The sequence below is a fragment of the Columba livia genome, chromosome 14 (genome assembly GCF_036013475.1).
Source record: "Columba livia isolate bColLiv1 breed racing homer chromosome 14, bColLiv1.pat.W.v2, whole genome shotgun sequence".
Lineage (NCBI taxonomy): Eukaryota > Metazoa > Chordata > Aves > Columbiformes > Columbidae > Columba > Columba livia.
The window spans coordinates 6,862,172-6,887,125 of NC_088615.1; the positions used below are offsets into that span (position 1 = coordinate 6,862,172).

At 47.9% G+C, this 24,954-nt stretch overlaps 1 protein-coding gene across 1 annotated transcript in view; it reads left to right on the top strand.

Annotated features, from left to right (window-relative positions):
- The first annotated feature begins 970 nt into the window (after nt 1–970).
- The window catches only part of FAT2 (FAT atypical cadherin 2), a 57,358-nt gene continuing 33,374 nt past the window's right edge, over nt 971–24,954 (top strand). The window contains exons 1-5 of the mRNA XM_005503378.3: nt 971–1,296; nt 13,200–16,485; nt 16,929–17,243; nt 23,313–23,374; nt 24,337–24,648. Of these exons, the coding sequence (XP_005503435.2) occupies nt 13,221–16,485; nt 16,929–17,243; nt 23,313–23,374; nt 24,337–24,648 (3,954 nt within the window). The 5' untranslated portion in view covers nt 971–1,296; nt 13,200–13,220. The remainder of the gene's footprint in view (nt 1,297–13,199; nt 16,486–16,928; nt 17,244–23,312; nt 23,375–24,336; nt 24,649–24,954) is intronic.

Below are 24,954 nucleotides of genomic sequence, written 5' to 3' on the forward strand. Positions count from 1 at the left end.
CTCCTCCAATGGGATGCTAATGGGGTCTGTCTCTGCCCTGTCTCCTGCACAGAGCCTCAAGAGGAGCGGTTAGGCACCTATTCATACCATTTGGAGTCAAAATTGTCCGGTTTTCATATTCTTTAGTTGGTTTTGTTTTCCTAAAACTGTACAGAAAGTTTTCTGGTCACTTCCTCTGCAGAAATCACCCATGGGGGGGGGAAATTTAGCATACACCTGAACATTGATTTCTGGCATTAAGACCTACCTCTGTGTCTGTTCAAACCCCTGCTAAAGGAAGTACATTAATATTTTCTGAGTGTTGGGGGTAAAAGGAGGAGGGGAGGGGGAAGGGACTGGGACAGGGAGAGCTGAAGCTGGACCCCTGCACTGCCCGTGCTGTAGCCAATGTGACAGGGAGCACCCACAGAAGGGTCTGTGTCCCTTCCCCTCAGTCCAGCCCTGAACAACACCCCCAGAGCTGGGATGCAACAGCCCCAACTTTCCTGCTCACTCTTTTCCAAGAAAACCCTCCCAAAGCTCCAGCACAACCTTTGGTGTCCCTGTGCTGCCACCTCTCCTTGCTGCCTCCCTCTCTTTTCTCTGCCTCCTGCCTTTTTCAGGACAGGGACCACCTTTTCATCCTCTGCCTGTACAGCACCGAGCACCCCAGGGCTTGTTGGCAGTAGCTGGGGTTTCTGGGGGCTCCCCCAACACAAACAACAACAACCTTCAAAGTGCCTCTCTGCACGCAGCTGCTCCGAGGGCAGATTCAGGTTTCCCCCACCTCCTTCTCCCCATCTCTCCTTGCAACACCCACCTGGCAGCTCGTGAAAAACAGTGTTTGGGCTTTGAGGGATTTACCTGAGATATTTCTCCCCCTCCTCCCTTGCAGTTGAGGACCTGGGTTTCATGGCAATACTAGTTAATCTAACAGTAAAAAGCGCTGCAATTATTTGGCTCTAAGGCTTGGGTCCTTGCCCAGCTCTGACATACACACACACACACACGTTCACTTCTCCAGCGAGGGAGCAGGCGATGCCTCTCCTCCTCCTCCAGTCCGTCACGGAAGGGCTGGCTCTTCTGCAAGGGAGTTCCACCTCCTGCAACTTTCTCCCTTGCTGCTTTCAACCTGTGCTGCCGGAGTTCCAGCCAGCAAAATCCCTTCTTGCAGGAATTTCTCCGAGCCCTCTCCTCTGATTTGCAAGCACCATGGACCCCCGGCAGCCAGCAAGGTGCTGCTGGAGGAGAGGATTTTCAGCGGTGAGAGCAGAGAGGCAGTAAACTTCAGGACAGATCTCTCTCCTGTTGCAACAGGTAAGGCATGCTGCTTGGCGGTGTGGGAAGTTGAAATGACTCAGGGAGCAGTCTATGCAGCATGGATGGAGGAAGGCATGGAGGATGCAGAGATTTAGTCATGGAACTGCTTTTGCATGTGAGTAACTTTTGGTGGAAATGGCCTTATCCTAAAAACAGGGATTCGGGATGCAAAGGGAGAGCCTTTCATCTTTTCCTCCCTTCTGGCAGCCTTAGTTTGGTGAGATATGGAAGGAGCCAGGCAAAGCTTCAGCTGTGTGTGCGCGGATTTTGCTTCTGGTTTTAGCTGGGAAACTTTAGCACCCTGCAGCCAGTGCAAGCAGGTGGGCTCTGGGTAGCAAAGACAAAAGCCACGCTGCTGAGCAAGGCCGGCGAGGAGGGACTGAACAGAGAAGCGCTCCAGGTGTCTGTGCGGGGCAGGATTTCTACAGAGAGCACGCTTGTGCTGGGGTAAATGGATGGGTTGCAGCAGACGCAGTGATGGCGTCCAGCTGTAGGCTCAGTTGTCAGCCGCATACAACCTCACCAATCGGGCTGAGGCGGTACCGCTCCAAGCTTTGCCTGCATGTTCCCCATTAAGTCACTTCCATTGTCACCTCAAACTCGGCCTTGGGCACCCCAGCCCAGCCTCCCTGTACAGCCAGGCAAGAGCTCCTGCATGCCCAGGTACCATTTACGACAGGAGCAGAGCTGGGGAGCTGAAGCGAGAGCCACTGTGCCTGCTTCACATGGGAGCACACATGTAAACGTGTGCATGTTTGCATCAGTGGAGTTTTGTTCACTATCAGGTGCCTGATGGCAAAATAGAATGAAATCCCAGAGCAAACCCTGTCCCAGTTCAGGGCAAGCTGGAACTATTTCCCATGTACGTGTGCAGCACTGAGAAAAAGAGGTGAAAATACAGGGAGGAAGCCCTGGGCACTTAGAGCAAACCAGGCACTTGGAGCAAACCAGGCCCTTCCAAACAGCAGTTATCAGCTAATCAGCCTCCCGGGGAAATTAAAAGCAGACTTGGTGGTATGCAACACCCCAGAGGGGCAAAGATCAGCTGTCACACGACAGGAGTTGCTTCAGACAAAACTCTTCCAAAAAAATCTGGTGCTCACTTGGGTATGGTGCTGCAAAGGGCTGAGAGTTTCCTGCAGGAACTCCGGTGGTGCGGTGGCCAGAGCTGGGCAGGCTTAGCTGGCCAGGCAGGGCTGCGCTTCGCCCAAGGTGCCATGGAACCAGGCAGGAGGGCACGGACCCTGCTGCATCGTCCCCCCGGCACTTGGGGGAGCAAAAAGCGGGTATACAGAGCTGCTACAGTTCTCCAGGCTGTCAGCTAGAGAGACCTGGGAGGTTATCGGAGCCTCGGGACGGAAAGCAAACAGTTTGTATCGGGCTCCTGAGGCTGGGCTGTCTCGGTATTCGGGGAGGCAAAATGACCAGGCTTGGTATTGTACACCCTTATCATCTCCTAATATGCAGTGCACCTCACCTTATCAGGAACAGTTCAGGGACATCCGCCTGTCTGATAAGTGGCTGGGGTTCCTGAGGGACCAAGTGGGCAAGAGGTTTCTAACCCAACCAGGGGTTTCAGTCTCTGCTTCTCCCCATCTGCTTTTTGTGCTCTAGCATGCTCTGTAACTCTGCAAATCTGAGCCCAGCCACCCTGCCCACGGAGGGGAGAGCGCAGCAGGATCTGCTCCTCTCCTGAGCCTTTCTCTTAGCTACAACTTGCACCATGAATGTATTTCAAATCTTAATGCTCTCAGAAACCAGCGTGTCTCCCAGGCCTCCAAACAAACAAGCATCATTCATGTACGAAGGGAGAGTTCAAAGGAGGCGTAACACCTGGAATCAAACATCTGTTAGAAACTAATGCATTTTGCATCCTACGCTCCTGCCAACTGCTCCAAGGCAAATGCTAGAGAATCGTTCCATCTACCTCCATGCTACAGAAATGGCATTCCCTGCTCCGCGCACCTCACTTTGTTTTTTGCCACATGTGGATTGTGCGAGTGCAGCTGCACCTTGAGCAGTAGTGGCCTTTCTTCTATATAATGCACAGCCATAAGAGGATTAAATACCCTCTGCATTTTTTTTTAAAGTGGGTTAGCAGTACTGATGCTCCATTGTCTATTAGCAAGCTGATTTGCTGAGCAAGCAATTTGTTCTCCCAACCACACTTTTTCCTTGGCAATGGGGCAGGTATGGGTCTATTAGCAGAGAAACTTTCCCAATTCTTGGAAGAAGGAGCTCTGGGGAGGGGCAGGCTGCAAGGGCTGCTAGGAAGGTTTGTAGCTCAGAAATGAACAAGCAGCAGGTTCAAAAAAAACTAAAAGAAGTGGGTTTTTTTTTCCACACATAGGGCATAATTAAATTCTGTAACACATTGCCAGAGGATACTGCAGAGGCCAAAAGTGTACTTGGCTTCAAACAAGGTTTTGATCCATTTGGGATCAAACTTCCATTCCAGTGGAAGTTATTAAACACAACAGCCCAAGAACAACCACATATTTGCACTGATGCTGGAAAGTGGGAGAAGGAGCACATTACACATGCCTTGTTTCTTATAAGCAATCAAAACTGGCCGTTTGTGGAGAAAAGATTATAGGGAGATGGCCAAGCGTTGCTGCCTTGATGTTCTTCTGTTGTGGGACTACCTTGGACTGACCAGGTTGTACCTTGGCTAGATGCTGTGACTCAGGCAGCCCGGGATGGGTTGGTGATGCCATGAATAGACACTCTGCATGGCTCAGGTTGACAGGGACATTGCATGCCCAGTCTGGTGTCTGGTTGTCACAGACGCTGTGAGCAGTGTCCGCACACAGCTGCCTGCTCTGCAGAGGCATTGCAATGGTGAGAGCTTTCAGAAATGTGTTTCCAGCAGACGGTCCAGAGCGGGAGGTAGCGCCCTGACAAGGACACGCTGTGGCAATGAGACCAGCCTGTGCAAACATGCCTGTCCCAGGGGTTAATCTTTTCTCTGGTGAAATCCTGAGCTCCCCAGGCCAGGGGCTGGCTTTGCATTAGCTTGTGTGGCACTGTGGGTACAGCAGAGGAGGTGGGCTGCTGGAGGGCTGGTTTCCCGAGGGCAGGCGGGTCTGGGAGCTGAAGGTTTTCTATCAGCTTGCAGGTATCTCTTTGCATTCAATAAATGCTGCAGGGACTTTCTGTGGCACAGCTACTGGCATCCTGGCCAGCCATCCTTTGACAAGGGAGGATCATGCCCTGATCATCTCATTCATTCTCTGTCCTCTGTGTCCTTACACTGCCTCCGAATGTGAGAGAGGGTTAGGAAGCAGCAGTGCAAGGCAGACAGATGGCAATGGAGTGAAGGAGGCTGCAGGCAGAGCAGAAACCTGCTCCCCATGCTCACCTTCAGGCACCAGAAGGGAAAGACCAGCAGGGTGCTGGGCAGGGGAATGAGAAGATCTTCATATCAGTGCAGAGACAGGACTGCGGTGAATAAGAATTGCCTGATAGGAGAGAAGAAGGTGAGGGAGGAGGCACGGTGGCCAGGGTTGTGCTGCGGAGCAGAGCGAAGCAAGTGGTTCCAGGTCCTGCTGAGTGCCGGGGCTCCTCACCTGCATCCAGCAGGGCACGTGGTCCCTTGCCCAGATCTTCATGCCAAGATGCTCTTGGACTCCTTCCCAACAAATTTTACCATCACAGGATAACATGTATGTTCCCCACAGGGAATCACGGAAAGGGCATCAGAGGTCTACCAGCGCTCAGGTGAGGCAGCCTGAGCTGCTCCTCTCTCCCGGCTGGGGTGGGAGCTGAGTCCAGTCTGGATTCACAGCTTTGGTGGGTCAAATAGGAATTGTGTGCTGGGATCCCAGAAAGGATCTCACAGGCTTTGCAGCACCTAAATAAACAGCTGTTTTGTGAGCAGCAGAATTCATGAAGCTTGGTTGCCTGGGGCGCTCTCTCTTGTGTGGATTCTCTGATGTCTAATAATCGGGTTGGGCTCACATTAGAGCCTTTTCTTCCAGATGAGAGTCCTAATTTGGATTTCTCTCCTCTCTCCTGCTGCTTTTCACAAGCTTGTGCAAACCTAACTCCTTTTAAGTCCTTACCTATCTGGTTAAATTTGGCTGAAACTGGCCAGTAGGTCCTAAAGGTAGCAGGGAGGACTAACAATGTGGTCCCACACACCAGCTTCCCTCAGCAGTATGCAGACAGAGGAGTGATTATCACTGCAAGATAATTTGCAACCCAAGCATGAGGAAAATGTGAAAGGCTCAGTATGAGTTGTGGCAGGAGTAAGCAATCCAGAAAGAGCCCAGGGTTCCTTGTGGGCTCTCACAGCCTGTGCTGATGGTCACGGCACACCTGCTTGGCCAGCTAGTTTGCAGTGACCGAGGTATGTGGCCCTGGGCACTAAAAGCCTCCATGGGAGCTGAATCCTGGAGAGAGAGGTGCACAGTCTCAGCAGCAGCCCCCACCAAGCCCTTTCCCACTGGCACTGCCCATCTCCAGCCTCCAGGGCTGTTCCTTCTTAGCACACATAACAGGTACTCCATTCTCATCACAGCCACCAGTGAGATGGATCTGCTGTTTCCTCCCTGTCTCCTGGGTGTCCCAGCTGCTGTCTTTGGCCAAGGAGACAGCCACCAGTCCCCAACACAGCCCTGTATCTGTGCAATGGCAGCTTCTGGACCATGGGCAGTGAGAAGGGAAAAGCAGCTGATCTTTTCAGGGGAGAGCAGAGGAAGAGAATTACAAATAACACGTAAGGATGCTTCCTCCCGCCTTTGGCACAAGCAAGTCAACCTCCCTCACGTCACGCTTTCTCTGGGACAGGAGCAAGGCAGCTGGCTCTGCAAGGTTCCCTCATCCCCCAGGCCTCCTCCAACCACCCCAAGCCCCTACTGAGGACTCCACAGCTCTGGAGCTGCGTGATTAACTCCTGCTCTAGAAAGATGTTGCAATGCCAAGATAGATAGAGATCACTGACCCTTTATAACTCTATGGGGAGTCCAAGACTGTTCAAGTTCCCCTGTGCCTAACAGACGAGCTCCTGGAGGCTTACAACAATGACAGAGAAACCTCAGCTATGTGACATATCTGAGCCAGACTAGGTGTTGGCAGCAGTACAAAATCAGACTCTCCTTGGATTCCTCACAGAGCATTCAACAGAAATGCATATCACAGGTGGAAAGGTCAGCTTCATGTACAAGGTGATGCCTTGCTCATGAACAGAGGATGGCTTGGAGACAAAACCATGTAGTGCCTGCTTGCTCTGGCTGAGGAGCAAACGAGGGCAGCAAGTAGAGCAGGAGGGCACAGACAGAGCTGCAAGGATGGAGTAATGGGTGAGATGCCCGAGGAGAAAGGGTTAGCAGCCGACTGGGGGATGCCACAGTAAGATGTCATGGAGGAAAGTGCCTTTAGTGCCAGTCTGGATCTGAGCATCCAGCTTGCGAACAGCTGGCGTGGTGAAACAGGTGGCAAAAATATTCAGTTGTATGGGAGATGGAGGAGGTGGACATCAAAGGAAACACTTCCCAGCCACCCTGCTCTCTCCTGTGTAACTAACCCACATATGGCACATCTGCCTTCACTGCTCCACAGATAGTGTCCCGCCACCCTAAATGCTGGTCCTAGAGGGACCCCCTCGCAGGTCTGCTGACTGTGACAGACCAGACCCAGGGAAGGCAGCACTGTCTCAGAATTAAGCTTTTTTACCAACCCCTGCAGCAACACAGCCTGACTAGAGAAAAAGTGTGTCCCAGCACCATGACGGGTCCACCAGCCTGGGGCCCAGATTGCCCCACACAGGTCAGTGATTCACAGGCTTCCCCCAAACTCCTTCAAGAGTGTCTCTGTTCCTCCAACACCCCTTAGAGGCTGCAGGTCCAAGCTCCCCAGGGTACGCAAGTTCCCCAGAGTTAAAGCACCTACCTGGCCCAGCTGGCAGACAATGTGCTGAGCATCTCTGTGGGGCTCATGGGACTCCATGGCAGGTAGTCCAAGCAACAGTCACTGCTCCACACACCAGCATGACACTCGTTAATCCCATGGCTTTCCACAGCTTTATGGCTGAGCAGCCCCCAATACAGCCCACCCTGTCAGCACACAGCCGCTTTATCACCAGGAACAGAGCTGAAACATGAAATCGTCACAGCGCAGGGTCCAGGAGCTGCCACTCGCTCTGTGACAAGAGCAGCGTTTCACAGGTCACCTTGAGCAAGGGCAGACCTCAGCTGTAAAAGGCACATGCAACAGATTTTAAACAATCAGACGCCGTGCTCCAGGCTGTCTAGCAATCTGCAAACAATTTCCAAAGGTCTATCCAAGCCATTCGGAGATGGGGAAGGAACAGCAAGTCCAGCGAGAAGCTGTACCCACACGAACACAGCCCCTGAGCAGACTGGGGCAAAACACAGCCCAGCGAACATCAACCTTTTGAAAACCATCCTCAGGCACTGGAAAACCCCGAGATAGATTGAGGAAGGAAACACCATCACTTCAGGGGCTCTTTTCATTAGTTTTCTGGCTTTGTGTTGTACCTCCAGGATGTATTTCTTCTGGTTTACTCCAAAACCAAGCAGAGACTGCACTACCAAATGTAGGACCAGGATCTCCAAGCACAGCACCAGCCCAGATTCAGCATCCCGTTCAGAGAAATGCTGCCGAGATCATGGGAAAGGCTCTGGGCCATGGCTTGGGAAGGGATGGGCTTGTTTGTTTTTCAAAGTTCAAGAAAAAAGTTCAAAAAATACCCATCTCCCCACAGAATTCAAACCTCACAGGCCCAGCTTTGTAAGCAACCGGTGAGGAACTCATCAAAACTGAACAAGGCACCAAATGGAAAAGGATCTAATCCCATCAGCATTGCTGCAGCGGAGGCGGCCAATATTAACCAAGCAGCACAGCCCCCACAGCCTGTACACAGGTTATTTCAGTGCTGGGAATCAAAACATCTCACAGACATGGCTCAACACCTGTGAAAAAAAAGGGGGTACTTTTTAACCTGTGACTTTCCAACATTAAAAACCCAGGGAGTGCTTTCTGGTTGAGTCTTTTTGGCAGGTGGCTGTAAGGATATTGCCCCAACTATAGCTGAACCCCTTCTGCTCAGCTACCACCCAAGCCAGGAAGAGACAGTCCCAGCTCTCATCCACTTTCCCAAAGCCTTTCACCACCTTATTTGATTTAGTTCCTTTGCTCTCTCTCTCTCTTTTCCGCAGTGACCACTGAAATTCAGACCTACCATTAGACTGCCCCATCATTGATTATTTGCATCTCCCTTGCCCCCTCTCCCCCAGCTCCTTGTGTTTGTAGCCTCCAACAAAGATGGTGATGTGCTCAGGGATGATTTTGATCAGTACCTATATCCCAGGGGGGACACTATTTCTTGTAGTGAAGGAAAAAAAAAGGGAGAGAGAATGGAGATAGGAGGGGGGAAAAAAAAAGCAAGAAAGAAAGAGGAAGAAAGAGAGTTTGGGATGCGTGCTCGCAGAAGAGCAATAAGGGAAGAGTTGTCCTTATTTTCACATCAAAATGATGATTTTTTTTTTTCTCCAATCTTCTGATCTCAAAACTTTGGGCCAAGCCCCCACCACCAGCAGCGAGGGGAATGCTGCTCTTGGTGCACTCAACACGCTCTTTGTTTTATGTTTGGGGTTTTTATGGCTTTTAAACGCTCCTCTTGAAGGGGATCAAAGGTGGGGCTGTGGCCACACCTGCTTCCTGGCAGGCTGCAGCACTTCTCTGCGGTAAAGCCGACAAACACTGCAGCCTGCACACCACAGAGACCCCCGGGAGGACCCCCTGGCCATGCCTCAGCCACTCACCCCAGCTGGCCAGAGCAGCCATGCCCTGCACTGATCCCCCAAAATCACCCAACTCCACAGCCTCCCCACACAAACACATACTTTGAACTTCAGTGCTACGTTTGCTCCTTCATTTCAAACCAACAGATTTGGGCATGCCTTTGACGGAGGATCACAATTTGGATGTTAAATTTAGACGCGCGCTTAGGCTCTGATTAGAGATACACAGAATGTTTACTCACTCTGCAGGGAGTTTGCACCTACAGGGCTGAGGGCGAAGCCCCTTGAGGCTCTCTGATCCTCGCTTGGTGATTAGGAGAGGAGACTGAATCACCACATAATGATGCCCTGGTATTTTCCTCAGTCAGGAGCATGCCTTACCTTCCTCCCTTCATCCCACCAATGGACCTTCCCCAAAACATCTGCCTGCCCATGTGCAACCAGCTCCAGGAGGGCATCTGTGCCCAGGGGAGCCATGAAAATGAGAAGCAGAGCTTTCAGAAGTAGAAATAACCAATCCCATGAGCTGAGTGACTAGAGGCAGGTGAGAGAGTTTTGGTATTTAATGCTTTCAGCTGATCTAGCAGGCCTGAAGCAGGTATAGCCCTTGCCACAGAACTATCAGAACAAAGGCATGGGGTAGCACAGCTCAGAAAAATAGGAAAAATATTTCTCCTAATCTACAGGAAAGAATTGGTTGCAGGCACAGTTGATTTCACTGAGTTTCAACATGGAGAACCTTGAACTACATTTCAAAGACCCTTGAGCTTGGCAGCCCAGCTCCTGCTTTCCTCTGGGATTTTAAGTGCTAGTAAATTGATTTTATGCCATTTTCACATTATACACAGCTTTTCCATTCACACTATAAGAGTCACAGAATCCCACCTCATTTCTGCTAGTTCGTTACTGACACCGTCCAAGGGTAGTTCCAACAGGGCTTTCCCTGGACCTGACCCAAGGTAGTAGTTAACCAGATTGTCCTCTCTTCAGAGCACTGTGCCCCATTTTTCTGTTGAGCTTCAGTGTGGCCTTTGGAAATGCCCCAATCCCCTTTCTGGATAAATTTGCATTGTGAATGTGGTGTGAATGATCCCAGAAATGGGAGAGAGAGCAAGGGCTGCACAGTTATCTCCTGGAAGACCTATTACTCTTCAACTTACATTAAAAACATGCTGGAGAAAAAGAAACATGACATCAGTGTGCCATTGTTTCCCAATACAACCTACTAAAGAAGAAACTCCAGGCTACAAGTAGCACGCGATGGTTTCCAGTCAGGGCTAGGGAAGCTGTGAGCTTTCCTGAAAGCCCCAGGACACTCAACAGGAACAGACCAACTCTTGAAGCACACCGGTGTCACCAACCGCCTCCATATCATTCTTTTACCAAAGGATAAACCAAAAGGGCAAACACGGGCTTGGGTGGAACTGCACAAACAGTGACAGGATTCCACAGCAGTATTGGGATAGAAATGGTCCAAGGAGATGTATGTGCAGTAATAAAGGTGGTGATAAAGCACGTCTCAGAGCACAGGCAGCTGCTGTCAGGGGACACGATGGGCTCTCTGTGCCAATGTTGGGGCTTTGCACATGGGTCCTGCCACAAAGAAAAACTATTAGACTTCAAAGGTTGATAGTGATGCCTCCTAGGAAATTCTCCCTAAGTTCTGGCTGTGCCTTTCAAAGTTTCAGATCCATCTCCAGAGGAAATGAGGCTTCTGCCTCATGCCTCATATGCGTAGTTACTCTCCAGCCCTCATAATTACTGCTGAAGCCATTGATTGTGTTCAGCCCAGCTTGTAATTGAGAGCAAAGCTCTCAGAAATATGAGGTCATGACAGGTTTTGCAAAATAATTAGCTGTACAGAGGAGTAAAACCCTGTTAATGCCCCCTCAGAGGAAAAAACACCAACCTAAGTAAAGCCCTTCTTATATGTCAGGAAATCTACAGGCAAGAGTGAGGTTAAGGACATTCCAAGAGAGGTTCAGAAGAAAGTTTGTGTCTTGTTAAATGCAAGAAAATCCAATCCTTGCTCAGGGTTATCCTCCCATATTGAATTGCTGGTGCTCGAGACTGCATGTGCTCTAGCTCCAGCTTTTCTTGTGGTTGTGGAGTTCATAACATCTCTGCCTTGTGGGTTCTCTGATGTCTTATAAGAGATGAGTTCACATTGCCATTTCAGTACAATTCAATTAAGAAGTCAATTAGCCCAGATACAAAGCAATCAACTTCATTAATTCTGCTGTTCACGGAACAGCACTGTTTTTTCTTGGTGTTATATTCTGCTGTCTTATTCTACTCTGAATTGTATGTGACTTTTCCTGCTCTACAGTCCTAGCAGACACACGCGCACACAGCATGCATACATCTTCTTTCCAGGTTCAGCAGTTTAAAATGTTGGACGGGAGCAGCTCTAGGCAAGTCCCTACATGCTGCAAAACTCTTAGGCGCTGTTAAGTAACATGCAGAGCTTTTAAGAACGTGGTTTTCATCTTCTCAGGAGGAACCACATGCCTTTCTGGATCACCTAGCCCTGTCCTCCAAGATTTTCTTTCATTTGCATTGCATTTGGGACTATGTTGTATTTCCTATAAATTAAATGATACAATCAAAAATGTAGTCTGAATTTTGTCAGTTGTGGTAGATCCAAATTGTGTTAACATTCTGCAAATTCTGATAGTTTCACTTCCTAGTGACAGAGGCGGCAATTCAGCTTCAGACCATTTGTTTCAAAAATAAATAACCACAGCATGGAGACTGCTGGATGATTGGCATCTGCTTACCAAGGAAAAAGGATTTGAAGGAAGTATCAAATTTACAGCTTTATATTCATCAGTAATTAGCTATCTCAGTGAGAGAATGTGACACATATTTTTAGTTAGGCTTCAATAATTTGTTCCTAACATTCAATTTGACTTATAAATTTAACTAGTTCTGGCTTTTAAAGAGATAAGTCTTGAAAAAAGTGTCTGGAAAAACAAGTCTTCCCTGTTTAAATCAGGAATGTGCCAAATGACTGGCAGGTACTTGATATATAATTTAAATTTAAAAGAGGAAGAAACAGTTCTAGATAAAGATCTGGGATATCTAAGGGAAATATATGCACCTATATTTAGCTTATCCTTGGTTTCAACCCCTAAATGCACACACAGCAGCACGCACTTCACTTTTGAAAAGAACAGGCCTTGATCCTTTAACAAGCTCCACAAAGCTCACTAATAAAGTTACATCCTTGTTAATCACGTATGTGCTCCCCTGTTGCTTCTTTGATACACCATGTTCACAGACATAAATCATGGAGCCACAGATGTTCAGGAGTCGTTAGAGAAGGAAGTCGGTGGCGGGTGGTCATGGACAGCAGATCCTCCACAGGAATCCTGACCCTGGGGCTTTGCCGTGGGAGGGGAGGAACCAGAGAGATTGCTCAGCAGCTGAGGGTGACATGGTCAAGGTGTCTTGCTAGAAATCTGCTCTTCAAGCAATGCATAGGAGACAGACAGGGTCAGAACTGTGAATTATAAGAACTTTGCAGTAACATAGATACAACTTGACAAGGGCTTGAGCTAAAGCTGTTGAAAAGGCCATATTGTTGTAGGGCGTCTATGCTGCGGAAGGAGAACAGATTGCTGTAGGAAGAGGAGAGGAATGGGAAGACAAGCCATGGGGAGAGACATCAAGTCATTCTTTGTATATTGACTCTTGAAAATATTTTGCAAGAACTTGTATGGAGAGAGAAGATGGAGAAGGGAGAATGGAGAAACAGAAGAGAAGTGGGGTTTGGATTGAGAGTGGAGAGTTCAAATAGGCTCTTTGACTAGGGACAAGGTAGAAATGGAGGGAGAGATTGTTCACAGAATAGGGAGTCAGCATGATCAGAGCATTTTACATGGCTTTTTATGTTTTGCCCTCTACAAGGGCATAAACTGAAAGAGAAAAAGTGAGTGGATCTGAACCAGCATGGGGATGTGGGAGGACAGGTCGTTCCTGGGGCCAGAAGGAAGAAAAGCTCAGCTTAAACCACACCAGCAAAGCAAGGAGTAGGGAGAGGAGGGAGGTGAGGCTGAGCCCACAGGGACTTTTTCTCCAGCACATTAACCTTAATAAAAATGACCAAGGTTCTTCCTTTGACACCTGCAGGACCCGAAGAGGCACCACACCATGGAAGTCACTATCAGGAGGCACTTCCTGAGTGTTGCTGTTTTCCTGATGAGCTGTGTGGTCCATAAGGCGAGCTGCGAGAAAGGCAACACTTCCCCTCTGCACTTCACCCACTTCTTCTACAATGCCACCATCTATGAGAACTCAGCCCCCAAGACCTATGTGGAGAGCTACGTCAAAATGGGTATCTACAAGACAGACCCTGAGTGGGACATCAGGTACAGAATAGCCTCTGGAGACAACACTGGTCTTTTTAAAACAGAAGAGCATGTAATCGGGGATTTCTGCTTCTTGAGAATAAGAACCAGGAGCAGCAACACAGCACTTTTAAACCGGGAGGTCAAAGACAGTTATATGTTAATAATCAAGGCCACAGAAAGCACCTTTGCTTATGAAGCCTGGGCCAAAGTCTTGATCCACATTCTGGACAGAAATGACTTGAAGCCTCTCTTTTCACCCCCCTCCTACAAAGTGTCCATCAGAGAAGACACACCTCTGAAAACGGTGGTCTGCACACTGAGCGCCACTGACGCTGATGCTGGCCAGAACGCCGAGTTCTACTATGCCCTCAATACCAAGTCTGACCTCTTCACCGTCCACCCCACCACGGGAGCAGTTATGACCACAGGCAGGCTGAACAGCACCCACCGAGGCAGACATCACCTGCAGGTTTTGGCTGTGGACAGAATGAGAAAGATCACAGAGGGAAACGGCTTTGGGAACTTGGCTAATCTGATGATCCAAGTGGAGCCATCTGCCAGGAAACCCCCCTCCATCTCCTCAGTGAAGGTGACACCACCTGACTCAGATGAAGACTTTCTCTATGCAACTCTGTCTGTAGAAAGTGGTGACTCAGAAGCAGGGATAGATTCTGTCGACTTTGTGGATGGAGATCCAGGAAGACATTTCAAAGCCATCAAATCCTACTTTGGGAGCACGGAGTTCATGATTGTGTCAACCAAAGAGATCAACTGGCTGCTTTACCCATTTGGTTTCAACCTCAGTCTGCAAGCCAAGGACAAGAGCAAGCCACCACTCTTCTCTCCTATTAGAGTTATCCATATACCTCCCTCCAGGTATGTCTCTGCCAGGTTTGAGAAAGAAGTGTACCACGTCCAGCTGAGTGAATTTTCCCCAGCTGGAAGCCAGGTTGTTATGGTGAAGATCACACCAGTCTTCCCAAATCTCAAATATATTTTGAGACCCACTCCTGACAGCACAAGCTTTAAGATCAATCCTCACACTGGACTAATAACTACAGCCAGAACAATGGACTTCCGTGAGCAGTCTCATTTTGTACTTGAAGTTACAACCACTAACAGTCACACATCCACAACTGTTCACATTGACATCACTGATTGCAACAACCATGCTCCAAGTTTTAGTCAGTCTTCATACCGTGGGGCCTTTGATGAAAATGTTCCTCCCGGTACCAGTGTCTTAACGGTACAGGCTACAGACGAAGATGAAGGAAACAATGGTTTTGTCACCTACACCATAGCCAACCAGAAATCGGTTCCCTTTGTCATTGACCCCTATTCTGGCATAATTTCCACCTCCAAGTCAATGGACTATGAGTTGATGCAGAGATGGTATCATCTGCGAGTGTGGGCGTCAGATTGGGGCTCACCCTTCCGCCATGAAACAGAGGTGTATGTCTCCCTCATGCTGAGCAATGTCAACGACAATGCTCCTGTGTTTGAGAAGGCAAGCTGCAGCGGCACCATCCCACGGGACTTTCCGGTTGGGAACCCCGTGGCCACAGTCTCTGCAATCGACAGTGATGAGCTGCAGCATATCAAATATGAAATCAAGTCTGGCAATGAGTTACGGCATTTTGAACTGAATCCCGTCTCTGGAGTAATATCACTTAGAATATCTTTGCGAGATCTTCCTTCTGAACAGCCACTTTTCTACTCTTTGAAAATAACTGCAACAGATGGGGAGAACTATGCTTTGCCAACATCTGTAAATATCAGTGTGGTCGGCCAAGGTCTCCCCGTCAAAATGCAGTGTGAGGAAACAGGAGTCTTGAAACAACTGACAGAAACCATCATACACTCCATTGAGTCTCAGTCTCAAGGCCACGGGCAGGATGATGAAACATCTCTGAACTTGCACCTTATAAACCATAATGCTCCGAAGTTTGATGACAGCTTTCCACGATCTATTGATATCATAGAGACTGTTCCCATCAACTCAACTATTGCTGACCTTTCAGCTGTTGATCCTGATACTGGTTTTAATGGAAAATTGGTCTATGTGATCTCAGATGGAAATGACGATAGCTGCTTTACTATTGACCTGGAACTGGGTCTCCTTCAAGTCCTTTCTCCTCTAGATCATGAACGAACCAGTTTCTACATTCTTAACATTACCGTGTACGACCTTGGCACACCACAAAAATCATCTTGGAAACTGTTGGCTGTGAATGTGTTGGATACCAACGATAACACTCCTAAATTCCCGCAAGGTGCCTACTGGGTGGCAATACCAGAACACGTAGCAACAGGGACAACAATAGCGCAACTCAAAGCGGAAGATGCTGATACAGATGACAATGGGAGAGTAAAATATTCTCTCCTAACCCCCACTGATAAGTTTGCCATTAACAGTGTCACTGGAGAAGTGACAGTTACAGGTGCCCTGGATAGGGAATTGTGGCCTTACTATGTGCTCAAAATAGAAGCTAGGGACCAGCCCAAAACAGGCTACGAGCTGTTCTCCGTTACAGATCTCACGGTGACTCTGGAGGATGTAAATGACAACACCCCGCAATGCCTCCCAGCCCTCAACAATGTGAAGGTCCCAGAGGACTTGCCCGTGGGAACCATTCTCCTGTTTCTTGAGGTTTTTGACCCAGACACTGGCTCTGGGGGTGAGGTGAGGTACAGCCTCATTAGTGATGAGGAGATGATGTTTCACATGGATAAGCTGACTGGGGCACTCCGGTTGGAGAAGGAGCTGGACTATGAAAAGAAGGACTCTTACAATCTAACCGTGCAGGTCAGTGACGGTGGGAAGCCCTTCTCTCGCTCTTCCCTCTGTCACCTGGAAGTCAACATCCTTGATGTCAATGAGAACTTGCACCCACCACGCTTTGCCTCCTTTGTCTTCAAAGGCTGGGTGCAGGAGAACAGCCCTGAGGGTACATCAGTGATGATGGTCACAGCAAAAGATATCGATAAGGGGAAAGATGGAGAGGTTCAATATTTCTTCAGAGAGGGCACTGGCCTGTCAGTCTTCAGCATCGAAAAGGACACAGGTAATGACAGTTTAGTTTAATGGTGTATCATAAAAACTTAAACTCCATGCTGTGTTTGGTCTGACTTTTTGACCCAATATGACATTTCTATATTCTCTCTATTTAGAAAGTTCCATGCATTCAAATCTTTCATGCTTGTGCAGGGATGTACAATGTGCATCCCTGTATATGGGGAAAAGCAAGCAGCGTTTGTCTCCTTAAAATAATGGAAAATCAAGATCTGTCCTTCCCTAAAATACTGAAGTCTTCCCTTTCACTTGTGTAACAAATTAGTCTCAGCACAAGCAAGTCCTCACCTTCCCCACAATCTCACAAGGCCGATGCCAGGGTTTATATCTGCAGCAAAAACCAAGAAGACCAAAGACACAGACTGGTCTGGCATCAAGGACAAAGTGGTCTGAGTTACTTAAATCCCTCACAAGCACTTTCTGTCATTCTTCTAGGCACCATCCGGACCACAGGACCACTTGACCGAGAAGGAACGTCTCACTACTGGCTGACAGTGCTAGCTCTCGACCTGGGAACAATTCCTCTCTCTTCTGTGACTGAAATTTATATTGAAGTCACCGATACCAATGACAACCCACCTCAGATGTCCCGACCTGTCTTCTACACCTCTGTGATGGAGAATTCCCCACCAAACACATCTGTCCTTCAGCTTGATGCCTTAGATCCAGACTCTAGCTCAGAGGGAAAACTGACTTTTCACATCCTAACTGGAAATCCTCAAGGACTCTTCACCATTAACCTCATTACAGGTAAGACTGATCCAATTCAGCATCTGTTTTTGAGGCTTCCAAGTGCCCAGAGGATGTTACATATTCAATATAAACAGCCCACGCAGCTGTTTTTGTCACACCTTCTTTCTGCAGCAAAAGTCCCAGTCTCCAAACACACTGTGTGGGTAGGCTAAGGATTGAAACCCTCAACCTGAAGGCTGCTATTTGCATCCAGATGGCTCTTAGAATGACACAAATGTGCTACTTTCAAAGCTGTAAACTGAACCAAGCATTTGCTTTTAATCTTCCCCCTTACAAACAACTGCCCTATTACACAGCCTGAGCCAGGAAACACCCTTCTGGAGGTGACTGTTCTGGGACAGACCAAGGCAGGATTAATAAAATTGAATCCCACTGCATTTAAAGGCTCCACCCATTCTCCAGCACTATTAATGTAATAAGTGTAGTACCACCTCTTTTGCCATCTTCCTAGACTGTATCTTTCATCTGAGGATTAATTACCAGATCTTTCAGAGCCATCAAAAACCCGCTGATGTTTTCTGTAAACAGCTTCCTCAAACTATCCCAACAGAGCTGACATTGGGCCAGCCTGGCAACGAAAGCTGTGCTGAGCCCGGCACTCCATCAGCTCCTGCAAGAACAGGGGAGGGAGGGCACAGAGCCTGGGTATGGGAGAGGATTAATTGCATGACTTTGATCTCCCGCAGATGATAAAAGCAGTTCACCTACTGCAGTGGCACAGAAGCCTGCACTCAGATGAGAAAGAAGCTGAATGTATTGAAAAAGGCTAGTGCAGCTCTTGATTGCATGTTACCTGTGGTGTAATGGCCCTCTGGCAGTTCCCTACAGCAGGCCAGGGTGTTCAGAAAAGATCTGTTATGCTGAAACAATGAAATCCTTCTGGTGTCTCTACATGGCACCGTATACATACACCTGGAGATGTCAGCTAACTCTGACCAGGGCCACCTCCAGCTGTAGCTACATCTATGGTCAGAAGCTTTTTAGCCAGGTCAGGGTATTGCTCTGCATCCAACTTCCCCACATAGTCCAAACTATACACAACTTAGCCACATGGACAGCTGGCACAAATGCTGGGTTACATGGAGAGGTGCTTTCAGAGGCCCTCTATTGGAAGACTAATGCCTGTTTGATGGGATGTGGACCAGAAATGGCTACCAGGACACCAGGCTAGCAACCCTCATGCTGAGCTCAGCTTGCACTCACGCATCCTGTAGGAAATTCAGCCTTCTCTGTGCTGCAGGCAACACACAAAACCTTCATCCCAGTGTGAGTGCAGCCCTGCAAAGCCATGGTCCAAGGATGTCATGTTTTTGGTAAAACAAAAGACACTGGCAAAATCTGAACGTTGGCTAATGAGACACCTCACCTTTAAGCCAACCCTTTAATTCCCATCCGAGACAAAAATTGCTCTCTCAGCTCTGAGTCACCTCCTATACATCTCTCTCTACAGTCAGATAATTTGCATGTGAAGAGTGAGAAGTTTGTCAGTCCTGTAAGAAACCCATGAGCTGATCTTATCTCTTGGACAGTTGCTGGAGGTCCCTTATTTAAACCCTAAGCTTGGAGTTTACTTAAGGACATGCTTCCAAGCTTGATGAGGATTCAGTTGTCCATTGTTTTACTAGCATATCAGTGAAAAGAACAAATAATTACCTGCAAGCATTGGCATAAGCTGAGCAGTATCATGCGTACAGTATCTAAAGTATCTAAAGTATCTAAAGAGAAGTCATCTGCTACTATTGCCAGTAAGAATATCACAGCTCATCTAAATTACAGAGTTGTAGGAAGCTTATTTGAAACCCTGTGATATTCTCCTTTGCAGACAAGGGCATGCTAGTTTTTCTGTTAAGTAGAATTAGAACATAATCTTTGGCCTCAGCCTGGAAATGTAGCATTGGAAGGTGAACTGCTGGTCTTTCATGAGGCCTTGAAGGGCAGCAGGAACGGCTGTAATAGCTGTCCCTTGGGAGGACTTGGCACCTCCAGCGTCCCTGAACTACCACAGAAGGGCTCTAAGCTCTTCCAGCTCTCAGTTCCCTAAAGAGGGTGGAGAAAAAGCGAGGGAAAATAAATGAAAGGCTAATGAGAAGAGGGAATAAAACTGCACAGTGAGATGAAAGCTTTCTGCCATTGGTGATGGAATCTCTCCAGCCCAGCCTGGCAGCTGGTGCAGAGCAGTGTTTGTGGGAGACAGAGAGATAGATAGATACACGGAGAGATGGAGAGATAGTAGAGTTTGAGGTATTCTTTCGCTGGAAACATTTTCAGCTTGTTATGTGTAGGGTTTGCAGTCCCTGATGTGAAGCGAGTTCCAGTCCGGACAGGACCAGGAGGAATTGGGAGGCTGTGGCAGGAAGAGTCAGGATGAAGCCATTCATCCTGCCGAAAGGCTTTTTGGAGAATCCTTTTACCTTGGACTATTCATCTCCAGCTCTTATCTAGTGCTTGTTCTTCTGGAACTTCTCCAGCTGTGTCCATGTCCACGGGCTTCCCCAGGATGCCTGTGGTTCCCTGCATATGTCTACACGGAAAGACAGACAGACACAGCCTACTCTTTTGATCTGAGGGATGGTTGCACTGCTGCTCCGCGAGACAATGTACCATCAGCTTGAGCTGAGCATGGAGTGGTGCGGAGAAGAGTCAGAACAAGAGGGGAGGTGGTAAAAAAAAAAAAGGGAATGTGAAAGGGAAGCGACAGTGGGGCAACAGAAAGAGGAATCAGAATAACAACCTCTTCTCAGGCTCTTTTGAAAGCCCCAGTACCTGCAAACCTGATTCTGGCTATTTTAACTATCTTAGATTTTCCTCCCTGCAGCAAGGGCAGGGGGCCAGCAACCTCCACCCCAGCCCTGCTCTTGCCAGCAGAAGTTATTATTATTTTTTGTTCCCTGACAACAATGCACTGTTAATTTTGCAGCTCCTGTTCCAACATGACTAGCTTTCCTCTCTCTCCTTTCCAGGCAGCAAGCAGGAGAATTACAGACAATCTTTTCCCATTGTTGTGTGTAGATAGGCTGCAAGAGCAGAGCTTGTGCCCTTCTGTGTGCAAATAACAGAAAGGATCGTTTCTAGACCTTCAGGTGAATGCAGAGAGCTTGGTTAATTGGCCAAGTGCAATCAGGACCATTGACAGTTTTGTTCAGTCTCCATAGGACTCAGCAGAAAACTTCAAGGCCACTCTTCACTCACACGAATAAAAGACACCCACTCGATTACAAGTCCTGTGGGATGGGCTGGCTGGTGTTTTCCAGAGAGGCAGGGACTGCACTGATAACTCACGTTCACATGCACACACGAAACATTCTCATTAAAATCAAAACGCACACTTCCCAGGTCCTTGCAGAGGGTCGCAGAAAGAACCAAGGAACTGTCTCCCTAGGCCACAAAAGCTGACGGCAGTTCCCCTTTAATAACAGTTTCCACTTCCATTTTAGCCCTCTGGCTTCAGAGGGTGTATAACCAAGTAGCAACAAACAAAAATATGCATTAATTCCAGCTGGCTTCTCTCAAGCATCATGTGCAGCTCCTGTCTCCTTGTCTCTGGGTTCTCAGCCGCCGTGTGAACACTGCTGGCAGTTTGTGCATCTTGGCAGCCACACAGCACCACGGCTCCGTACGGGAATTAGAGTGATTAACTGTTAACCACAAGAGCTTTCTGATCTCAAGGCAGAGTGGTAACTGGTTCTGGAGAGGGGATCCAGGAGCCACAATTGAGCACAGGGTAAGGGACAGAGGGAGTTTGCCTGGGGTCAGGAGGACAAGCCAACCCATTGACTTGTGACTCAACAGATATGAAGATAAACCTAAAAATGCCATCCATTAATAAGCCCAACTGGGATACAGTACAGGTCTGAGAGTGAGAGTAGAGTCAGCTCTTACTGCCCAGGAGATCTGAGCATCTTCATTGGCACAAACATTCAAGATAACCATTAAGTTCTTGTTCATTTGCCTTTACCACAGTCCTTCTTCTCCAGCTCTAGAAAGCTCAGCTATGATCCTGTTTTCCTTAATTTTTATCATTAGGTCATGAAAGAATTTCAGGGTGTGGCCAGGCAAATCTAAATAACCACTTTAGAGAGGTTTGAGTTACCTTCCATCAGCTGGCATGCAGCAACCAAGTGCAAACAAGGTATTACTCTGTTGCAACTGAATTTTGCAATCGGATAGACTAGAAATATCCCCAGTGTGCACACAGGTATTGGGTGACTCCATTGTCTATAGCTACCTATGTGTCCTATGGGCTGGTTAGGCCAAAATTATGAGCCATTCCCTGAGGTAGCTGGAGTTTTAGGGTTTGCTCCCTTGTCCTATCCAGTCTATTGGCAATGTGGACAGAAGCATCAGAGATCTCAGTGACCTGTTGCTGGAGTTCCATGTTCAGGCCCCCATTAAGTGAGCATTTCCATGCATATCGAGAGTTTTGCTACCACAGAAGCCCTGCAGCCTCCCACGAGCCCACGAGGTACTCAGAAACTCCTCAGCCAGTGAGCTCTCAGGCCAGTGCTGAGGCTTCTTCACCGAGATGTCAAAAGGAAGATTAGGGAGGGAAAAGAAAATATCCATGATATACATCCAAACAGTGTCTTTCAAATTATCTTGTCACAATACATGGAGTCATGATTTATGATTGTAAAGGCATCAAATAAATGTTTAGTGCAGAGGCCGGTGCCAAATACGAATAATCCCAGATAACAAGTGGAAACAGTGAACAATAGTCTTGTTCCAAGCAGCTGCTCCTCACTCCCCCCTTCAGCTCCCTGGTGTTTCCTGCAGCCATTTCAAATTTTCTCCTGCCTATCATGCTTAGGCAGCAATACACAGAAGTATGACACGACTGAAAACAATACTATTAATTAAAATGTTTTGGCTTAGGACGAGAAATGAGAGTTGAGAGGGGTTCACGCAACTCTGATTCTCGAGTCTTTCGGGACACACAAGTGCACGTGCTCACACCACTGCAAATACACCCTGCCTTCCACGCAAAGCATTTCCCAGAGCAGCATGAGCCTGTATCTCTGCTTGTGGTGCTCAGGAAAATTCACCGTGCCTTTTGTTTGTATGAGAAAGCAGGACTTGTCTTCATAAGGGATAAACACCATGATAACAGCAAACACCAGGAGCAGGAGTTAGGGGAACTAACACAAACGCTCACAGGTGTCAGACTTGATGACTGTCAGAAAATCATACATTATATATACAGTTTCTGTCACCTGTAAAGCATTTGTGAAAATAGTCTAGATCTGCTTTTCTCCAAAGGTGAAGAATCAAGGTACTTGATAAGGACTGTTATCAAACCAGATGTAGAAACACAAGCCTCAACTCTGTCCTTTCCACATCTACTCGTTTTAGTCATTGACAAGCCAAAACCAGGCAATTACAATGACTTTGTTTAAACTCTAGCTTATTATAGCCACAATCCTCCCTCCCGCATCCAGTCTATGCCCTGTGGCTAAACTAGTGTGTATTTTTTAGAAATCCCTCAAATCTTGCAATTGCTATTGGATTCAACCTGTCTCTCAGCAAGGTTTAAAAAATATACCAACATTATTATCAACTATACCCCATTTTTAGCCTGAATGCATTTATTCCAGTGGTAGAACAGAGCATATTTCCCAAGACAAAAGACAAAGCTATTGTCAGAACACTGTAAATTACAAAAAACAAGGTTCAACAGAGGGAAAATAGGAGTTGAGACTTGTAAAGAGGCCAAACTTGTGCCAGCACATGCAGAACGTTACTTAGAGGTATAAGAAAAGTTTTGTTTTCATGGTCCTGCTATCTTTCTCACCAAAAGCCCCACCACATGGCTTGGACAACCCTCAGCTGAGGCCGGGATCTGGTAGGTGTCCCCCCTCCTCTCAGTCTCTGTAATCAGAGCAGCATCTCTGCATAGGGATTCAGGAGCACAGCTTGCCCTCTGTGGGTATCTGTTGTTCTCCTCTGATCACAAAGGGAACCTGAAACAGGATGGGTGGCCAGGCTGGTGTGGGACACATGGAGATTTGACCGGCTTTGGTTTTCTTTGGATGATGACTCTTGGAGCTTAAAGGGTTTCTTTCTTGGCAGGTCTAATTTCTACAACTTCACGGCAGCTGGATCGAGAATACAAGGCTGAACATATCCTAGAGGTGGGTAATGATGATTGTAATTAGCTTTATTTACGTACAAGTGTATTAAGTCCTCAAAAAGCTTTCCTTGCAAGTTGGAGCACAGAGAAAGAATCTCATCCCATCAGCTCCAAACTGCTGGGAAACTTAATTAAATGGTGTGTGTTGCCCTAAGAGACAGCTGCAGCAGTACTGCGGGGTTTATTATTTCCTTACTGAAGACTGGAGGAAAAGGTCTGTTCTGGAAGCTGTGGGAAGAGGACTGGAATTGTCCTCTAGCAGGAGATATAATAAGTTATGGAGGAAAGAGCAAGCGAGAGAAATCCACCCACATTTATCTCATTGTATCAGACATTGCTGCGTAGTTTTGTGTTACCTGCCCCCATCCCTAGCTGCTCTGAGTGATGCATATTGACATTAGAGCAGGAGTTGTTACATTTATAAAGTCCTAAAATTACATTCTGCCCTTAGAAGGCAACCACGAGGCTGATGTGGCCCCCAGTGAAAATGAGTTTGACACCCCTGCATTAGAGGGATCTTAAGGTGTTGCAGTCTATCGCAGTGATTGAGGATAATACATTTATTTCTGCAATGTGACATGCTGGGAGTGTGCGTGGGCACAGTCAAGTGAGGACAGGTGATAACTTGTTAAGCCTTTGCAATACAAACGTTTTCAGTTGTGTGACTCCTGATGACCTACAGCCTGACCTGGCAGCGGGATCTGACCCATTGCCCTGAGCAAACGCAAGCAGGAGCCCTGCAGATGTGTCTCCCCATGCATGCACAAGCCTTGCATGGTGCCAACCACGGCCAGCAGATTTTACCCTGCAGAAAGGAGCAATGTCTCTGAAGATGTTGAGCTACAAGTGCAGATCCAAGTGAACACCCTAGTTCAGTCATTGCCCATCAGGATGAAGGTTGGTTACTCATGTTCTGGGTCGTAACAAGCAGCTCTGTCACCTGCTCCCTTTGCTTGCTGGCAGGTGGCTGTTTCTGACAACGGAGAGCCAGCCCTGAAATCCACCAGCAGAGTGGTGATACAAGTCCTGGATGCCAACGACAGTCCTCCCACTTTCCCCCACAAGCTCTTCATGGTGCAGCTTCCCGAGAGAGACGCCTCGGAGACGCCGCTGCCTGTCTACAGGCTGATCGCCTCGGATCGTGACCAGGGCCAGAACAGCCACATCACCTACACCATCGAGGAGGAGGACGAAGGGATATTCACCATCAACCCCACAACTGGCATGGTGTTCTCCAGGAAGGCTTTTCCTGCCTCCGAATACAACATACTCACGGTGAGAGGAGAGGGAAACAGAGTCAATGGGAAGAGATGGGTAGAGAGGGAAAGAGAAGAAAGGGTGCAGCAACAGAAAAGAGATGGAAAAAATGCAGCAGCAGGAGAACTTGGATGAGACAGACTTAGGTTACAGGGAGAGAAATTGGGAAGCAGTGATGGGAAATGCAGAAGGCACAAAGCTATTAAAAATGGAGGATAAATGTAAAATAAACTGTCCAACCCACTCTCAGAGATAAACATGGTAATCCACAATCCCATATGGATGTGGACATGAACACGAACAGTCTTTGTGTTTCATGGTCAA